The following is a 19,234-nucleotide window of genomic DNA, read 5'->3' on the forward strand; positions in this document are numbered from 1 at the left end:
TTACTGCTAATTTATGATTCTGTGCAAGTCTTCATAGATGCTACCTTTCAATGAAAATTTAAGAAATTTATAAACCTTTTTTTTTTTTCAACAATTCAGAATAGAATTTTCCCTGCACACAACTGAAAGCAGCTTTTGTTGTGTATTTCATAGCAAGAACAGAATATTATTTTGCACAAATGTCCTTAACTGCATAGCGGGATGTGGTGGTGCAGCAGCGAGTTTGGTCAGGGCCTGCTCTCTGGTAAGTCTGGAGTTCGAGTCCCACTTGGGGTGCTCTGCAATGGACTAGCGTCCCTTCCTGGGTGTGTCCCCTCCCCCTCCAGCCCTGCACCCTGTGTTGCTGCATTGCTCACTGGGACATTTGTGTGTGTGTGTGTGTGTGTGTGTGTGTGTGTGTGTGTGTGTGTGTGTGTGTGTGTGTGTGTGTGTGTGTGCTTAATTGCTTTGATTTGCTATGGAAGAAAGCAGCACAACTAAACAACCAGGCCAATGCTTGTCAGCTTGTACAAAACCATGAAGATTGCTGTATCATATTGTTTTAGAAAATCTTCAAGCTTGTTATATAGGAAAGCTTGATATCATCTCTCATGATACCTCTTATCTGTCACCCTGTAATAAAGTGACATATCCACTTCTGGATGCAAGTGCTTAGCAGTCTCCAGTGTGGACTCCAACCCTGAGCAAGGATCTAGGCTCAGGCAGGGCAAAAGGAAGACCAGCGGCACCACTGAGGTGTACCAGAGGTAAGCTCACACCACTGTGCAACTGAAAGAAGAGCAAAACAGTTTCGCAACAAAGACCAGGAGGGGTCACACCTCTAGGTCAGCACTTCATTTTGAGCAGATACTCTGCACATGCAAGGGAAGCCACAGAAATGCAACTATTAAATTCAGTTCAATTCAATTTATTTTAATAGAGTGCTCTTCTCACACAGTGACACAGAGCACTTTAACACAGGCATAAGGCAAGAAAAACAAATATATCAGATAAGAAACAAAGAAGACAGTTGACAAATGACTGCCATACTATATTACTTTTATAGAGCTATAAGTATGCCTACTGGCCACGGAGGAAAGGAACAAAAACTCCCAACTGAAAATCAAGGGAGAAAAAACCTCAGGGGGTCCAAGGGAAGGTGGTTGCCTACCCCTCCTGGGCATTCTAGATTAAGTAACAATTCTAGGCCAGTTAACAAGTAATAATGATATTGTTGCTATATGGTATCTTGAATCCCCAGCTCAGCATGATACGTCTCATCCACCATGGCAGTTGGTTATCATCTTCAGTCAGCATGGGATTCATCTGTCACCACCGGCCGAACTCCTCAAGTTTTACGTAACGAGGCAATGCTCAACAAGAAGAAAGAACAGAGTTCGTAATTTGTAACTTAAACAAGTCAATTTAATAAGCATTTGTATAAAGGTGGTAAAATCAAACACAGGCAAGTTGAATTACATTTCGAAGTGGAATGCCTGAGTGAACATGTAAGTCTTTAGTCTGGATTTGAAAACAGAAACAGACGGGGCATTTCTGACAGTAACTAGTAGACTATTCCACGGTTTAGGTGCTCTATAACTAAAGGCCTGACCTCCTACTGAGGTCTTATTGATCACAGATACTTTAAGGTAACCTGCATCCAATTAATGAAGATTTCGTCCTGGGATATAAGAATCAATAATCTCACAAAGGTAAGCTGGAGCAATGCCATGTACTGCCTTCAAAGAGGAGGAAGATGCTGAGGAAAAGATGGATAGAGACTGTAACACGGAATCCAAGACACAGAGGCTGTCCCCAATACTCTGTCCATCAGAGCATAAATAATGGAAAATGCAAAACTGAGACAGACCCCCTCAACTTACACAAATAAACCGCTCTTCAACCCCTTACATAAGTCAAAAGTCACGTGTGTCAGATTCCCCCTGCTCCCCCACCATTCAACCTAGTCAGGCTACCTAGGTTTCTACCCTATCCTTCCCTATCCTACCCTACCCCACCCTAGACTAGGCATTTCTTACAAACACAGGTATAAAAAATTACACAATATAATTCTATAGTAAATGTCGGACACGTTAGATGTCTGTCATATTATTATTGTTGTTTACATGTTAGCTGTTTCACGTGCTCCTTTATACATGCAGCATCCTTCACTGTCATATTTATAGTCAATACAGCTAAACTTGGTTCTCGTGCTGTAGACGATAATCTTTGTCCACCTTCATACCTCCTTGTTATGTTTAATTTCATCTCCAAATTGATAACTGTATGCTTGCAAGACAGTTCTCGTTTTCCTTCAAGAGCTCATTTACCACAAGGCTTTGTGAATAATCAAAAGGGTAAAAAATATGGGAAAAAAGCACTACACTAACGAGACCCGCGGGAACTGGGAAGATGCAGCTTACTGCCTTGTCTGGCTACTCCGACTTACGCTTAACGTACTTCAGATGTTTTGCATAAGCGCTATCTGTAAATAATGCGTATACCAGGAATTTTTTACATAAGTCCGGATTCACGTAAATCAAATGTACGTAAGTAGAGGGGTGTCTGTATTTGCTTCTTCTGGGCGATATGTCAATGTATTTAACCTGAATAAATTACTGCAGTCTGTCCTATTCTAAGCTATTCTGACTCCAGAATCCTGGGGAGGCTCCTGTCATGTTTTCTTGGTGTTAATTGCCTCCATTTCACCCCTGACTGGGTGGATGAGCTTATTTATGCACAATCAGCTGTTACCTCCCAGCATCATCAAAGCAGAGCTTCAGCACACCATCTGCATGACAAATACACCCTGCTCCTCCATGCAGCTTTACCCGCATCATTATGGCAGTAACATTTGGAAGTGTTTCTGGAGCATTGTCACATCAGTACAACATTGATGCCTTTCACTGGATCTTCCTTACTGGTATTGTGGTGGTCACGCTAAATGGATGGCTGCATGTACGTATGTCTGGGATATTATTAGACACTTCTTAGTGTTCAGCTTCATGGCCTGCTCTGTGCAGCAAGGGTCTGCTTCTCTGCCTGGCAAAAGAGCAAAGCCAGTGCTTATAATGCTAATGAGGCACGTTTGGAGAAACTGCTCTAGTGCCAGCTCTTCAAAGACCACGATACCTCCTATAAGACCAGAGCTCACTGGTAGCTTAGCCTCTCTAATTGAAACTCTAACATTTTTGATTGAGAGGATCAGTGATGAAAGGCTGCAATAATGCTTAACATTTTGTCCTTTCTGTGTGCATGTGTCACGTCCGGAGGTAACGCAGACATGGACGTATTTGCTGTGCTTCCAAATGCGGATGGAAAAGGGTGATGTTTTCAAAAGCAGAGTAAATACACACACACACACACACACACACACACACGCACGCACATGCATACATATATATTATATATATTTTCACAGCTTTTGGGAACATCACCCTTCTTACATATACTGTATCTGCACCGCTGCACCATGCAAACAAAGAGTGCTGAAGTGACATGAGGAACACGAAGCAAAGGGACACGCTGAGTATCTTGTAAGGGAAACTGATTGAATACACAGACATGTGACTTAAGCCAAGCAGGGACATGGGACAGGAACAAGGCCACGGAGGACAGACACTGATGGGACTGGAGCTCTGGGCTAGAACCCAAACACACTGTGAACAGGACTTTGGACCATGGAATGAGAATCGCTATGAAATTGCCGAGGAATGCAATAAAGAATTGATCAAAAATCAGCAACTAGATGTTTATTCATCACTCCTTTTATAGTGCAGGGGATTTGGTGTTTACTGAGTTCAGGTGGTGAGGGGGTGCAGCGGGTTTGGCTGGGTCCTGTTCTTGGGTGGGTCTGGGGTTTGAGTTCCACTTGGGGTGCCCTGCGATGGACTGGCATCCCATCCTGGGTGTGTCCCCTCTCCCTCCAGCCTTGTGCCCTGTGTTGCTGGGTTAGGCTCCGGTTCACCGTGACCCCCACTTAGGACAAGCGGTTTCAGACAATGTGTGTGAGTTCAGGTGAGCTTGATGTAGCTGTGTGGCTGTGGGGGAGATGCCTGCTACGTTCATGCTGAATCTGATTTTCAGGTATTGTGACAGCATGTATGTATGTGTGTGTTTCAAAGAGAGGCATTGAGACACCCATCTACTAATCTTAGTCAATCTGTTTCTGGCTCTGACTCTAAGACACCCTGGCTCTGAATGTAACCCTGGCCCTGACATTGACTGTGAGCTATGACTGTAACCCTCCATGTGAATGACTCTTGAATTGAGTCTGACTGTATCTCTCATTCAGATTCTAACGTGAAGGAATGGAAATCACTCCATAAAATCAGTAAGCAAAGAAAATTAATCTAGAGTTGGAGGAGGATCAGTCTGAGAATAACTCTGCACCAAGAGTAAGAGCCCTCACTGCAGGCTTCCCCTTAGCCAACTCTTTCAGAAAGATGCCCCCTGATATCCACATCTCTGTTCATGTTAATACATCCAATGTAAGTTAGCAGGGAAGATACAAAACTGAAGGTGGAGAAGGGAGGATTGTTGGACTCACCAAAGTTTCTACTGGTTCCACGCAGCCTTCAGTGAATGGATCAAAAGCTGAATTTGGGCTTATATGAGAATAATGTATACAATTTGCTATACATATAATACTGCTAGATGATTTTACACTTGTTGTGGGGAAGAGATTAAAGTTAGGAAACTAAATGTTGATTTCTTTAATATCTATTTCTTGATGTAACTGGACAGGTAGCTGTCTAGCTTTCACCGTCAACTGCATTTGCCTTTTGGTGAAAACTCTCATCAGGGTACCTTCAACAGTTGCTTTAGCAAGTCTCTGTAATACTGGTAGACCTCCTGCAGTGTAGCCTGGTACAGTGTCATCTTTCAGGTCTGCTCAATTTTATTTTGAGAAGCTGAAGTCCAAAGGACAGCACAGCTTATTTGTTGAGCCCCTGTTGCAGCAGGACCATGGCATTGTGCTGAATTCTTGCTGTCTCTCTCAATTTCTTGCTTGATTTGAGGAGTATGACCAGCTGAATGATCGAATACTCGGACAAAGGTTTAGGGTAGGAAATACTGGCAGCATGCATGGTCTTTCTCTATGATGAGCATTGCATAACAGTGTTAAGGTCTGTAGCTCCACTGCTTCCTCTCAGGATTAACTGATAAATGCAGGTGAGGAGCCCATTGTGTCAATTCTAAGGGAGTTTTTGTAAGGGATCTGTGCCTGTTGGGAGAGAGGTTGGTGTCAGTGCTGAACTGTTAATGGCTTTTTCACTGAATAGGAGTTCTGCCTGGTGTGGAAGATCAATGGCTGTTTATGAATAAATTCTTCAACAGGATTCTGGTCTGACATATTACTTTAGTCTTGCATGCATCACCCTAGTCTGCCACATTTCTGTACTGTTGAATGTGTCATTCTTTTGCACCACGTCTTGGCCAAGCCGTGAAGCCCACGCCAATTCATTAAGGGGATCTAGCAGCTGAGACAGAGGAATTGCTCCATATGAACCAATAAGCAGAAAGTGGACCTAATCTTAAGTGTCTGATTTTTGATTTTTTAAGGGCTACATGCCATGCATATACCCTGGTTCCAGTGTTTCCTCAAAGAAACTGGCAATGCTAGTGTGTTCCTCTAAAATAATATTAAATGGTCCATTAGGACTATTGTGTAGGCTGCTACAGCTGTTTGACAAAAGCTAAAGAATCACTGTATAGTATCTGATAATTCCTCTGCAGTGTTTAGTGGAAATTGTACTCACAACATTCAGTGTTACAGTGTTAGAGCTCAATATTATGGTGGATCAATTCATCTTAAGTATCTTTTAGAAATCCAGAACTGCAGAGACTCCTCTGAGATCTGAACCAGCAACTATCAGGTTACACATTTAAGTACATCTCTGGTATCTGCTTACCTGGTGCTTATTTAAGTAATTATCTTATTCTAGTAGGTTTAACAAGCTTTTGTTGTTACCCACTGATGCAAACTGAAATTTACTGACGCTTTTTAGGATGAGCATTTTATGAGAAGTAGAACAGAGGTTTTCCTGCAGGGACATGAATGCAGATCCTTCCGGTAAGAAGGCCCAGTTTATTCAGCAATGAGAGCAGATTGTGATATTTAATATTTGTGTAATCTGTGAACTGTAACCAGTTGTGGGGCCTGTAGGTCCTGTCACTGGGCTAGTCTTGAGTGACAGCTTGAACGTGATGCCACTTGTCACTTGGGACAGAAGGTATTGACAGTGAAACACTTGAGGGTGGGCAGTTGACAGGTACATGTACACACTGGATTCCCTTTGACAGATGCCTAAAGACGGCAGCTGAGTAGTACATTGGCATAAAAAAATGTATTAAAAAATGGATGGGCTTATGCTCGGAAAAGATCCCAAACTGCATCCCCACTGAAACGACTGTATACCTGAGGTATATGTCACTGCTCTGTTATAAAATTATTTTAAAAGATTAAAGCTGAAAGGGTTCACACACGTTTATGTAACACTTGCAACGTGTCTAAGTTGGACAGTCCTTGAGCAAAGCACTAGTTCCTAAATGACCCCTCAATGTTTTTTCAGCAGAAACACTGCGATTGTGATATAGAAATGTAAATTCAAGTATAAAAAAAATCAGTCATGTTCAAAAGCATGATCTTCGATGTGGTGTGACACCACAGAGCACCTCTCTCTTTCACTCACACACACACACAGAGCGACAAAAAAGCGGCCACTGTTCGTACGCGTTGCCGTTTATTTGTACTCTAAAATCTTCTAAAAACCTTCACTGTGCCAGATGTCATCAAAGCATATCCGAAGATGCTTATTGTAAATGATGAACAGTGGAAGTTTGACCATATTCACTGCATATTTTCCTCCATTTCAGGAGCTCACAGTTGAATGCACTGTGAGAAGGGCTCCACGGCCTACCAGATAAACTTCTCTGCTGTACTTATGAAAAAAATACTTATTGTGTTACAGTTGGACAGCATATGGTTATGTCACTCATATGAACAGCAATTACGTGTCCTTAGTTCTAATTTATCAGTGCTGACAAATGTAACCCTTCCTAGCGCGGATCTTCACGTCTGGACACACTTGCTCGCGCACAGTTAGGAACCAGGTCCTCGTTCAATCTCCGTCTGTTAAACCACGATATTTTTAACGGGGCTGCGGTCACGTGAGAAAATTGTCCAATCACAGGCGTCCCCCAGTCTGCACGTCACGCTCCAGTCGGAGGCGGAACGCCGAGTTGTGCGAGGTGGCGACACACGCTCGCGGAGCTCGTCAGGGATGTGCGGCTCCCCGGTGTGTGGCTGCGGTGGTTATGGGTGTTGTGCTGCGCTGAGTTGAGAGAGGCGACGAGGACTCCTGTCCGTCCTCCCGGCCGCTCCGCTGTGATGCTCGTCGTGGTGCTGTCTGTGAGCGCGCAGCCTGAGAGACTCGCGTCCCCGTGCCACTGTGCTGTGGCGCAAACTTAGTGTTTCTGCGTCCACTCGTCAGGAGCACAAGCGCGCCGACGAGTGAGTCGTTCCCGGCGTCGGACGTGGCGGTCATGGTGTGGCGGTCGTGGCAGGAGGTGAGTGGTGAGTGTTGTTTTCAGTGGGTTAACATCATCATGACATAGTCAGTGATGTGTGTGTGTGTGATGTGAAGAGCGTGGGGTCTCCTCAGCGCGCTGCACGGTACAGCTTACAATTAATAATTATAACGTTTTTGAAAAGCGAAAAGTTAGTGTAACTTTTGTGCAGCAACACGCACATCTCAGCTCTCTCTCTCTCTCTCTCTCACACAGCAATCCTTTACCTAGAATATGAGTATTTCTCTTCTGTCCTGTTGCGATGCAGTGTGTGTGTGTGGTGGGTTTGTTGACGGCTTGCAGCCCAGTGTTTCTGTCTTTCTGGCCATCTGGGTATCTGGGGAAAATGCAGAGCACAGCGCTGGGTTTTTTCACCTTGTTGAAATTCAGCACAACTACATCATGTTTTTTTCCACCTCTGCAAATAGGTTTTCATTATTGCGGACCTGAGTGAGTCATGGGGCTTATCTAAAGGGGTCATCATTATTATTATTATTATTATTATTATTACATTTATTTCCTTAGCAGATGCTTTTCTCCAAAGCGACTTCCAATGAACTCTATGTAGTGTTATGAGCCCCCACACCTTGTTCACCGTGGTGACTTACACTGCTAGATACACTACTTACAGTGTGTCACTCATTCATACATCAGTGGAACACACTTGCTCTGTCACTCACACACTATAGTATAGGGGAACATGAACAGCATGTCTTTGGAGTGTGGGAGGAAACCAGAGCACCCAGAGGAAACCCATGCCTGCAAAGAACATGCAAACTCTACACAGAGTGAGCAGGGATCGACCCCACGTTCGCTCCCACCACCCAGGTGCTGTGAGGCAGCAGCACTACTCACTGTACCACCATGCCATATTATTATATAAAGGTTACTATTAGTAGTAATAATAGTAATGTTAAAGGTTTTTACTATTATTATTACTACTAATAATAATAACCTTTCCATTTAACAGATGCTTTTCTCTAATGTGATGTACAGTGATTACTAGTATGTAGTATTTAGCTGACACCTTCATCCAAGGAAACTTGCAATGCTACATACACAATTTCCTGCAGTCATTTACATGGTATTTCCATTTACATGGTACATCATTGTAGCACGTATACACACACACATGCACATGGCAATTTCCCCAATTTTTCTGAAACGTGTCTTTGAGGTAGCAGACACTTATATCCAAAGTGGCTAAGAGTGTTAGATAATTAATCTGACATTTTACAAGTTTGTACAACTGGGCATCCATACTGTATGAATTGAGGTAAGTACCTTGATTAAGAGTGCTACAGCAGGAGTGGGGTTTGAACCTAAGACCTTAGAGTAGCAAGTTGATAAGTACTAAATACAGCAGCGGGTGGCACGGTGGCACAATGAGCAGCGCTGCTGCCTCACAGCACCTGGGTGGTGGAAGAGAACGTGGGTTCGATCCCTGCTCAGTCTGTGTGGAGTTTGCATGTTCTCCCCATGTCTGTGTGGGTTTCCTCTGGGTGCTCTGGTTTCCTCCCACAGTTCACATACATGTTGTTCAACTTCCCCCATAGGTGTGAGCGACAGAGAGAGTGTTCCACTGATGTATGGATGAGTGACCCATTGTAAGTAGTGTATCTAGCAGTGTAAGTCACTTTGGTGAATAAGGTGTGTGAGCTGGTAACACTACATAGAGTTCATTGGAAGCTACTTTGGAGAAAAGCGTCTGCTAAGTGAATAAATGTAAACTATTTCTGCAGGCTATGCCAAGTAATCTGTGATTTTATTTATTTACTTATTTTTTAACGGTAAATGTGTTGGACAGAGCAGGAATGGGGGTATGACCAGAAGGGCTGTGACAGCTTCTGGTTGAATGTCAGCACAGAGTGGGTCATGGGTACTGACAGTGTCATTCCTGCAGAGTCTAGGTGGGCTAGTTGTGATTTCTCTCCAGAATCTCTCTCTCCCTCTCTCCTTTCAGAAGCCGAAGGAAAGGACGACTCCACATTGTGTTATGCTCCCCTCCGCCCACCCCTTCCTTCATACAGCTCACCAGCACTGTACAAAACAACCAGAAAATAGCTGGCACTGGCCAGAAACCCCTGGCCAAAAATTTGCATGAATAGAAATCTTGATTTTTTTTCCATCACTGATTTTTCTCAGTTTCCTCATTGTTAAGTTGAGTCATTGCTGACTCCTGGTGATCACATATCATCACATAGAATGTTTTCAGAATTTTCTGTCCTCTGCTTGTGTCCTTAGTCCTTTTCATTGTCACTGACTCCATCCATCTGGTTGCTAACCGTCTCCCGTCTATTTCCTTCAAAATTGAAAATCCAGTCTTCTCAGATGTCAAAATTATAACAACCCCAGTATCATCGTTTGTGCTTCCAGTGGGTGCTCTTGTGCGAGTTGATCCCATAGTATCCTTCAAAGGCTCCCTGGCACCACAGACTGCGTTTCCTGTCCTGCATTTTCAACGTCCAGTATTTGCATGCATTTTATTTTAAAATTTCTAATTCCTGAGAATACTCTGCTTTTGTGACAGACTTGTATAGGTAGATAGCCAAGAATGTTAGCAAGCAGTGTAATTCTATGGCTTAACATGTATATCAAGTTAGAGAAACATGCAATTCCCTAACCTACAAAGTGGATAGTCCAAAGTGAGCCTCTCATTCACAATGTGTTTGTGTACAGTAGACATCTCTTACAGTTTGAGCTGCTCTGGTACTGGATGAATTTACAAAAAGACTTAAATTTGCATAGTAAGCAAGTAACTCAGATGGTGGTCAAGTGGACGTTTAAGTTCTGCTGTCAGGATATGGCTTTTGGAAAGGAGATGAGTTCTTATGAATTTTGGAGGAACACTCATCAGTTGGTTGTAATGATGCTCTTTTTGCCCTTTTGGAGGCTGCTTCTGATGTGAAATTGAAAGGCTGCTATGTTGGCTGCCTTCCACGTGTTTAGAACTTCGCCAAAGTTGGGCTGTTATTGCAGCGTGGTTTCTGCTGGGTTTGCCTCTGTTTTTTAACACCTGAATGCAATCGTTGCATTGCATGCTTACAGTTTTTGCCCTTCCAGTCATTACCCCACAGAACCTATTGGAAGTTCTAACTCAAGGTGTATTAATCAGAATTTTTTTTAATAGAAAATGAATGTAAACTTGGGCCTTCAGCAGCTGGCATTTATATATTTTCTGTAATTTTTTGGTTGCGATTCCAGTAGTCTGCTTTTTGATTTGTTGTGTAGCTCAGTTTGTGGCCTGTTTATGTCACAGATGGGATTGAGTCTTGGACCAAATATGCTAATATACCCTCAGGACTCCAATGTGTACAACAGTCATATTTGCTCTGACAAAATGGGGTCTGATGATGGCATGATGACCAAACCATATGTGCCGCAGCAGGAGATGGGCTGTGATCGACACTGATGTTTTGAAGTCTTGTTGCTGAAAGGGAACTTGCAGACATACACAATTCCCATGTTTTTGCCTTAGCAACTCTACTGAAACTTCCTTTGTTTCATAATTTAGGATTTAAGTGTACGACTTGGTATGGAAGTGGCGACTGTTGGGTCAAGGCATATTGTGCATTTTATGTATCGCGAAAGTATACATACATGTTATTGCTGTATTTTAACAGTTGCTCTTGTGATGACAATATAAACTTAGTCACCAGTTCTCCACAAATCAATCACAGAACTTTCCAGTTTATCCAGAAGCTTCTAATACTTTGCCATTATCAGAAATTTATCACCGTATGTGACAATGAGCATGTATCAGTTATGTATGTCTGAATCCAACTGTACTTTCTGGAAGATCAGAATTTAAAAAAAAAAAAAAAGTCAGTTACCAAAAATGCAATTTTCATATTCTGGTGCAGGGTAAGGTATTTGAAAGCAGTGATTGGAGGGGTTTAAGGTCTGAATTTCATGAATAACAAAACTGTTTCTGCAGCACTAGACTCTTTCTTTAGCTGTGCTACAGTCCCCTGAAATTGTACCCGGGCTTCTTTGAACTGTACTTATGTGTAGATGTATGCTGTGGCAGGAAAGACGTGAGACTGAAACCCTGATGGAGAGCTGATATGTTTTGGTTTATGAACCAAGGTGCCTGCTGGCATTCTAATTTCAGCGAGCTTTCGCATTCTGTTCACTCGCAGCCCTGCTGTGATGGTCAAAGGTCCACAGTTAGTTACATAATGCATGTCGTCTACTGTATTCTGTGGGACGGAGGGGAGTCTGGGGCAGAATTTCATGCTGAGGAACGGGGACATTATGTAACGGCTTATCTCCACTCAGCTCCCCTCCAAGGGTTGATTTCAGCGATTCGCAAAGCCATCGTCGTACCGACACCCTGAACTCAGATTCCTCACCAGCTGCAAACTGCAAACAAAGCCACTGCATAATCTATAGCTCTGTGCATTTGGGTGAAACGGTCTTCTCAACATGCGGGGTGAGCGGTTGGTTCTGAAAGTACTGGTAAGTGCTTTTCACATCTGGCTGATTCAGTGGAAGCGGAATGCAAGGCTTTAAAGGTTTTACAGATGGATGGACTGGGTATTGGGGCACAAGATTGGAGGACATCTGACCTGCTGCCAGTATTTTTAGCCCCAGGTTATTCCAGATCTCTGCTTTGAGTAAGATGGCCCTACAGTAGAGGGACAGACTTTAGAAGCATAGGCTGTTCTTACGTTGAAATTATGACGGTGTGCTTTTTTTTTTTCTTTCTTTCCTCCAAGTGCCTCTGGTTCCTTGAGTCTGTCAGTTTTTGGGGAACGGGTGTTTATGATAGGGTTCCCCCCCCCCCCCCCCCCCTTTTTTTTTTTTTTCTAGACTCGTTCTCTGCTGAGATAGCCAAGATGGGTAAGATGCTAGCTTCCAGCAATGCTTCTGCTCTGATGTTTTGAGTACTGTGCTTCTCTACCATGACACCGAAGTCCAGCAGTTGTAAAGAGGCTCTCTGAGCATGGGTACCATTAGCACCTGTCCATGGACATTGTTTTTGTGATGTGATACTTTCCTTGTGGGATATGTGCTAGATGCTGGAGGACATGTGGGTGGTAGAATGCTAATATTGTCCTCACTTTTATTACCCCACACTGAAATAAAAAAAAACCATACGTCAAAATGAGTTCTGTGTTATGTAATAATAGAGAACCACTTGTAGCAGAAGGAATGTTCCTGCTCCAGAGAGCTGACTAACAGCCCGAGGGGGCAGTGGGGGATGGGGAGGTTGATATCTCACTGAATCCTTTTACACATCCTTGTTAGGCAGCTGATTCTGGGGGATGGGTGAGCAATGAGCACTCTGTTCCCCACCTCCAAACTTCCCTCTGTGTCCTCTCAAAACTGCAGTGGATGTTTTTATTTATATTTTTTTTTAAATTTTAAAAACTTTATCAGTGGCTTGTGGCAACATCACTCATTACACTGTCAGTTGTCAGTTTTCTTGTTCATTGTATTTACATGTTTACATTTTCATTTAGTAGATGCTTTTCTCCAAAGTAGCTATCAATGAACTCTATGTAGTGTTGTTAGCCCACACACCTTATTCACCAAGGTGATTTACACTGCTAGATACACTACTTACACTGGGTCACTCATCCATACATCAGTGGAACACTCTCTCTCTCTCTCTGTCACTCACACTATGAGTGAACCTGGACAGCATATCTTTGGACTGTGGGAGGAAACCAGAGCACCTGGAGGAAACCCACATAGACACAGGGAGAACATGCAGACTCCACACAGACTGAGTGGGGATCAAACCCGCATCCTTTCACACCAACCAGGCGCCGTGAGACGATAGCGCTACTCACCATGCCACCATGCCGCCCACCGTGTTCACTGTTGGGTTCATGTATGCTGCTCAATGTGTGTCTGGTAACTGCATTTACATTTATTCATTTAGCAGACTCTTTTGTCTAAGGCGGTGCACATCTCACAGGAAATGCAATGTGCGTTTTACGTTGACAGAAAGAGAGCCTCGGATGCAGGCGTGCGAGTTTGTTCTATTCCGATAGACTTGTCAAACTCACTTGTGTATGATGTGTCAGCAACCTTTTTATGAAACTTAAAGGTGCAAAGAGGCAATCAGCATTTTAAAATGGTCAAGACAGTATATGCGACATGTTTATATATTATAAATGTAATAACATAATTCACTTTTAATTTAGTTTATGGCCTGAGTTGTACTCAGGTTAAATTTATGCAGTATGTATAGTCACCTGTGGTATATGATGCCGTTTGTCAGTATTTCTTCTCATTTATACTGTGTTTGGGTGTTAATCTGAAACTGGCATTCTGGTTTGTGTTGTTTGTAACCAGATTTTCAATACTTTTTCAGAATGAGGTGATAATCTCCATGATAATTTAAACATTTTAATTTTAAGCTGCCTGAAAAAAATGTGGCGGATATGGGTTCCCCTCCCAAATCCTTAATGTATAACAATGGTCAATCCACGTTTGAGAAGATAGGAATCAAAGCAAGCTGTCTGTCCATCCATGGGGCAGTCACATACAGTACAATCCATTCTGCACAAGGAACCACACCCAGCTGGAACAGGGGAGGCAAGAGAGTGACTCAGAGCTGGCAAATGAGAGCTGGAATTGTCAAGATTGCAAGCAAACAGAGATGGGGAATCATCTCACTGTGAAGGGTTTTGTAGGAACTGTTACCTTCTTGTTCAATACAGTTATGATGCACCAGTCAAAAAACAAATTCCAGACCAACCGCCTGACTCATGTCTGGTTCAAACTAAAGCACATCCTCTTAAGAACAAAGACGACAGTTGCAGTTCTGAACAGTTGCCAGAAACATAATCGCGTGATTTGCAAAGGTTTGATGTTCTAGTGTTTCCTTTCCTCCTCTGCGGTGGTGACTGATACCATTCACTGAACCGCAAGAGGTCTGATGCTGAGTGGTGGTGTGAGGCCTTTACGCCAGAAACTGGACTGTGGGGTTAGAGTAAACGGCTTGTTGACGTCGTTGGTGGTCTAGCTCTGTCGTAGCTGTTGAGAATTTGATTTGAGGAGGCCAAGTGTCTGTTGGCCTGCATGGTCACTGACCATGAACATTTGAGGTGGGAGCTGTGGTCATTGACAGCACTCCAGTGCTTAAGTGGTTTGAAGATGAGAGGCCCTGAGGACATCAGTTGCCCTGCTCTTGACCCCTCTTTCAGTCCAGTGTTTGTGGTGTCAGCATGATGACAAGTTGATTCTCCTGTGGGAAGCGTATGTGCATCCCACCCACACAAAGCTTTTCTGACCCAGTTCTTTATAGTCTTCCGTTTTCTTGGGATTTGCGGTTCATTCGGTCTATCCTTGGGCAAGTTCAGTGAATATCCATCCGTTCTACTGTCCGTTTGTTAGTACCACGTTTCTAAGATGGGCAGTTTTTCCTCATTTTACTTGCAAATCAGGATGCATCTTACAGTTGGTGGCATCTTAGAATCCCTGAAATAATTGTATGCAAGTAACTTGCATTGCTTTAGTTATGTCCATTGCTAGTACAAGATGTGTTGAATGTAACTTAAATTTGGCATATAAGGTGATATTTTGTGGGAAGACACCATCAGCTGTTCAGAATCCAAAAGTGATTCAGAAGAATCTGATTTTGAAGGTTCAGACATGGATAGTAAAGTGAAACTTAAACAAATAGAGTAAAAAAAAAAAAGCTCATTTATTTTTGTTTGATCTTTTATATTGAAATTTTAAGTTTTATATATCACAAAGCTTAAATCATTAGTTATGAAGCAAGCTATGAAACTTGAATCAATATGTCTCCTATGATGCTTTTTTTTTTCCATTTTCAAAGAAATGCATTTAAATCTAAAGTGTGTCTTACAACCGATGGTGCCTTTGAATGAAGTAAATATTGTAACTGATCCCGTTAGCTCTGTGCCACCTACAAATCCGTTTGCACAAATGGCTGACAGCTGTGTAAGGGACTCGGAGACACAAGCATTCTCTGATGATATAAATGATGTCTTTCAGAGCTGAGGAATTGCGCAGAGGGTTTATGACTGAGGCCCAGAGGAGAGGATAACGATGGAGGAAGCCGCCAGCCAGCTGGAGAGAGACCACGTGCACAGTGTCTACGAGAAGGTTGCGCCCCACTTCAGTGATAGCCGCTACAAGGCCTGGCCCAAGGTGCGACAGTTCCTGCTGGAGCAGGAGCCTGGGAGCATCATTGCTGATGTGGGTATGTGACCAAGAGAGAACCCCCTACTAGTAACAGGATAGGTCACAGCACCGGGACTGTACTACTTTTATACCGCGGGTGTAACTTTAACCTTCTGCTTCTAGTTGTGTGTGTGTGTGTGTGTGTGTGTGTGTGTGTGAGGGAGAACTGCATATTCTTTATTAAAAACAGCTTTATAGCCTTTGCGTTCGGTTGCACACTCATTTTCTGCCTCCTCCTCTCCTACCTTGTTAGCCTGCTGGAATGTTTTGTTGCCTTTAGCAGTTGGCTAGTTCGTTGGGTGAACGTTTTTTCAGTTATGTTCATTTGAATAACAAATTTGCTTTTCACGCTGCCAAGTATGGTAGAAAAGCCAGATAGCCCTGTTACAAGCACAGACACATTTCCCCGTTAAATTCCACCCTCCCTCCAAGTCAAACAGAGCTCAGAGTCACAGATTGGCAGGTGGTGGTACCTTCTGTCTCTTCTATCTTAACTATCTTTTGCCTCCTGAATTGTTAGTTAACTTTTTGTTTTCTTTTCAGATGTGTAGCTGTGATTCAGACTTTTTTTCCTATATTTTATCCATCATTCCAGTGTTTGTACATTTTTGTTTTGTAGCTTAAATTGGCTGTTTCATAACACCTAACATGCATGTTACATGTCTTCTCATAACCACTGTGCTGTGTGCTGAACTAGTACTGCATAAATGAGCTGTACTCTGAGCACTAATTGTGGGTTTATGTTAAGGATCAGCTTGACTGATCTGCCATTGCAGGCTGTGGAAATGGCCGGTACCTCAGCATCAACGACGACGTGTTCAAGCTGGGCTGTGACGTGTGTCGACCCTTGGTTGAGGCGGCCCGCTGCCAGGGCCATGAGGTGCAGGTGTGCGACGGACTGCGGCTGCCCTATCGACAGGGCTGCTTTGATGCAATCCTGTCTATTGCGGGTACTGGCAACCTTCACTACAGTCTCATCCCAGTTTAAGAGATTAAAATATTATTTCCCTTTAGTTAGTAATTCTTTCTTTCTTCAAGTTTTAGAAGCTTTAATTTGAGAAACCGAGAGGCGGGCCATCAATTTGGCAAGGGGTAATCAAGACAAAGAATGCTTACTTTGCTGATGCTGGTTAGCAAGAATTACGAATTTACCTGATGTTGAAATGAAATATTAGATGGTCAGTATAGAGAGACTGACGAGGTTACAAAAAACTATTATTTAGCTGGCCTGCAGTAATATTTTATTAACTCGGGAAGTCTAAGTGTTGTCTGCTAGAAAAGCGATATGGTAGCCAATATGAAAGTCAAAGAAAACGCACAGTATTTCAGTGTTGTGCTGTAAATGTTTTCCAAGTCAGAATGGAATGAAAAACATTTAATGTTTAGGATAACTAGGTTCTATACCAACCCAGTAGACATTAGATGATATTGTGTACACAGCAAAAAGTGTTACAGAACAGTAAAAATGGATGGATGGATGGATGGATGATAGTCTTATAGAGTTATCATCCAACACTGAAGAGATCCTGGTGATGTCACCAGTAGGTAGAGTGCGACCGTGTCATAATTTAACTGCAGTATTTTGCAGCTCTTATTGTGAAAGTCACAAGGCTGAGGACCCTCTGTTTGCTGATCGCCAGACCTATGTCTAATGTTTCACAGATATTATGCCTTTAAGGACTGTATGAAAACAACCCAGGATGTTAATAGATGATGGACTATAATCCAGAGGGTTTTGGTTTCCTAGGCTGCATGGTCACCAGGCAACACGTGGCCATTCCCCCTGGGATTGTGTTCTTGTTATATGGGAGCAGCAAACAAATCTCCGAGACTACGCCAGTTAGAATGGACCCTTGTTAGCGTGTTGTGATATTGTTGGGTTGCAAATGTATTTCTAAGGAATATGATCAGATGTACTCCCCTGTACCACATACATGCTTGCAGAATAGAGATAGGTTGTGGAGTTGTTGCTAAAGAGTTTGAACGGGAATTCCTGTTAAGCTCTTGACTTAGTGTTTCTCTTGCATGGATTTGGTTGTATAACACACAAGAGTCATTGTAGGGTTTATAAACAACAACAAAATGTAAATTCTTTTCTTTTTTTGCTTTGAGGCAGTTGAAGTTTTCATGAGTGTGTTTTTATGGACTTAGTAACTTGAAACAGCTGTATGGAATCACCAGCACTCTTTTGTCATTTTTCATCACAACTGCACATTATAAAAGCAGCTGTGTTGATTTCCAGTGATCCACCACCTGTCCACAAAAGAGCGCAGGATCCGGGCCATAAAAGAGATGGCACGCACTCTGCGAGTTGGTGGCCGCCTCATGATCTACGTGTGGGCTATGGAGCAGAAGAGGCGAAAGTTTGAGAAGCAGGATGTGTTCATCCCCTGGAATCCAAACCCACCCGCTGCAACCTCCAGCTCAAGGAAGACCAGGAGGCAGGCAATCGGAACAAGCTGCAGTATAGATGGTGATGATGACAAGCACAGAAAGGCCAAAAGCACATCTTCCGTGGTCGATGAAGAGGACGTAGTGACTACTGTCCACCAGAGCACCTGCAGCCGATGGTCTTTTTCTAGATCCCTTGACTCAGTATTGGACTTTGGTGGCTTGGCCGTGTCCAGGTCCTCCATCCGGGAACTCAACAAGTCCTGCTCAGACGGAGGGGAGCTGGATGGCCCCAGGGTTAGTCGGCGCACCCGAGGTGTTGAGCTGATAAGGCAGTTCTCCGGCCTCTTCTTCTCACGGAACGACTCAGAGGATGATGTCTTTAGCTCATCCACAGATCTGGGGGATCGAAGGGAAAAGGCTAACCACAACAGTGGTACCCTTGAGATGCAAGAAAGCTCTGCTGCAATTGTGAATGACTGTGGATCCATGCCCTTACCTGACCTGGTCCCTCACCAGAGAGAGAGCTCCATAGGCATCTCAAGTGGAGAGCACTTAGGCTCTGAGGGGAGGTCCTCACAGTGGCAAGGCAGTGAAGAATGCCTTGGAGAGGGGAAAGAGGAGGTGAAGGCCATCGACTCTTACTTGCGGTACTACCACGTCTTCAAGGAGGGGGAACTGCTGGAGCTGATCGAGAACCATGTGGAGGAGCTGCACATCCTTCAGAACTACTTTGACCATGCCAACTGGTGCGTGGTAGCTGAGAAGGTCCAGATCTGGAAGATCTAAGTGGGTGTCATAGTATTTCTTAATTTATTTTACAAGCTGGAATTTCATCAGTATTTATTTTTTACATAAGCAGATGTTTTCAGAAGAAAAATCTGTGTTTTACAAATGGCCATCTAGATAAAATGTTAACATTTTAAGGGTTAATTAATGAAGCTGTACCAAGTCTTTGTCTCCCCCCTCCCCCCAGCAAATAGCCACTAGTTATAAATTGATACATACACATTACTAAAAGAGCAGAATAAGTTTGCTAACAACCCATAAATGATCTGGCTAAATTTTCCATTGAAATATTTTAGTGTTTTTGTAAGTTTAAATGAAATTAGTTCTTCAGTACTGT

General features: G+C 43.2%; 1 protein-coding gene across 3 annotated transcripts; it reads left to right on the forward strand.

Annotated features, from left to right (window-relative positions):
- Positions 1-7,218: 7,218 nt before the first annotated feature.
- trmt9b (tRNA methyltransferase 9B) lies at positions 7,219-18,976 on the forward strand. 3 transcript variants are annotated; one of them, XM_018763709.2, is made up of 4 exons: positions 7,219-7,558; positions 15,529-15,736; positions 16,494-16,667; positions 17,960-18,976. In XM_018763709.2, exons 2-4 carry the CDS (start codon positions 15,583-15,585, stop codon positions 18,895-18,897), a joined length of 1,266 nt encoding a protein of 421 aa, XP_018619225.1. In that variant the 5' UTR covers positions 7,219-7,558; positions 15,529-15,582; the 3' UTR covers positions 18,898-18,976. The 3 variants fall into 3 exon arrangements, with proteins under 3 accessions (XP_018619225.1, XP_018619196.1, XP_018619186.1); XM_018763680.2 differs by having other exon boundaries at positions 7,219-7,551; XM_018763670.1 differs by lacking the exon at positions 7,219-7,558 and adding an exon at positions 11,860-12,012.
- The last annotated feature ends 258 nt before the right edge of the window (positions 18,977-19,234 follow it).

Source organism: Scleropages formosus, chromosome 10, assembly GCF_900964775.1.
Source record: "Scleropages formosus chromosome 10, fSclFor1.1, whole genome shotgun sequence".
In the NCBI taxonomy this organism is placed as follows: Eukaryota; Metazoa; Chordata; class Actinopteri; order Osteoglossiformes; family Osteoglossidae; genus Scleropages; species Scleropages formosus.

Bases quoted from the DNA above. Each gene is read 5' to 3' on its own strand.
- trmt9b (XM_018763709.2), top strand. From the start codon at position 15,583: ATGGAGGAAGCCGCCAGCCAGCTGGAGAGAGACCACGTGCACAGTGTC. The intron at 15,737-16,493 runs GTATGTGACCAA...CTGCCATTGCAG, and splicing joins GAGCATCATTGCTGATGTGG to GCTGTGGAAATGGCCGGTAC. The intron at 16,668-17,959 runs GTACTGGCAACC...GTTGATTTCCAG, and splicing joins TGCAATCCTGTCTATTGCGG to TGATCCACCACCTGTCCACA.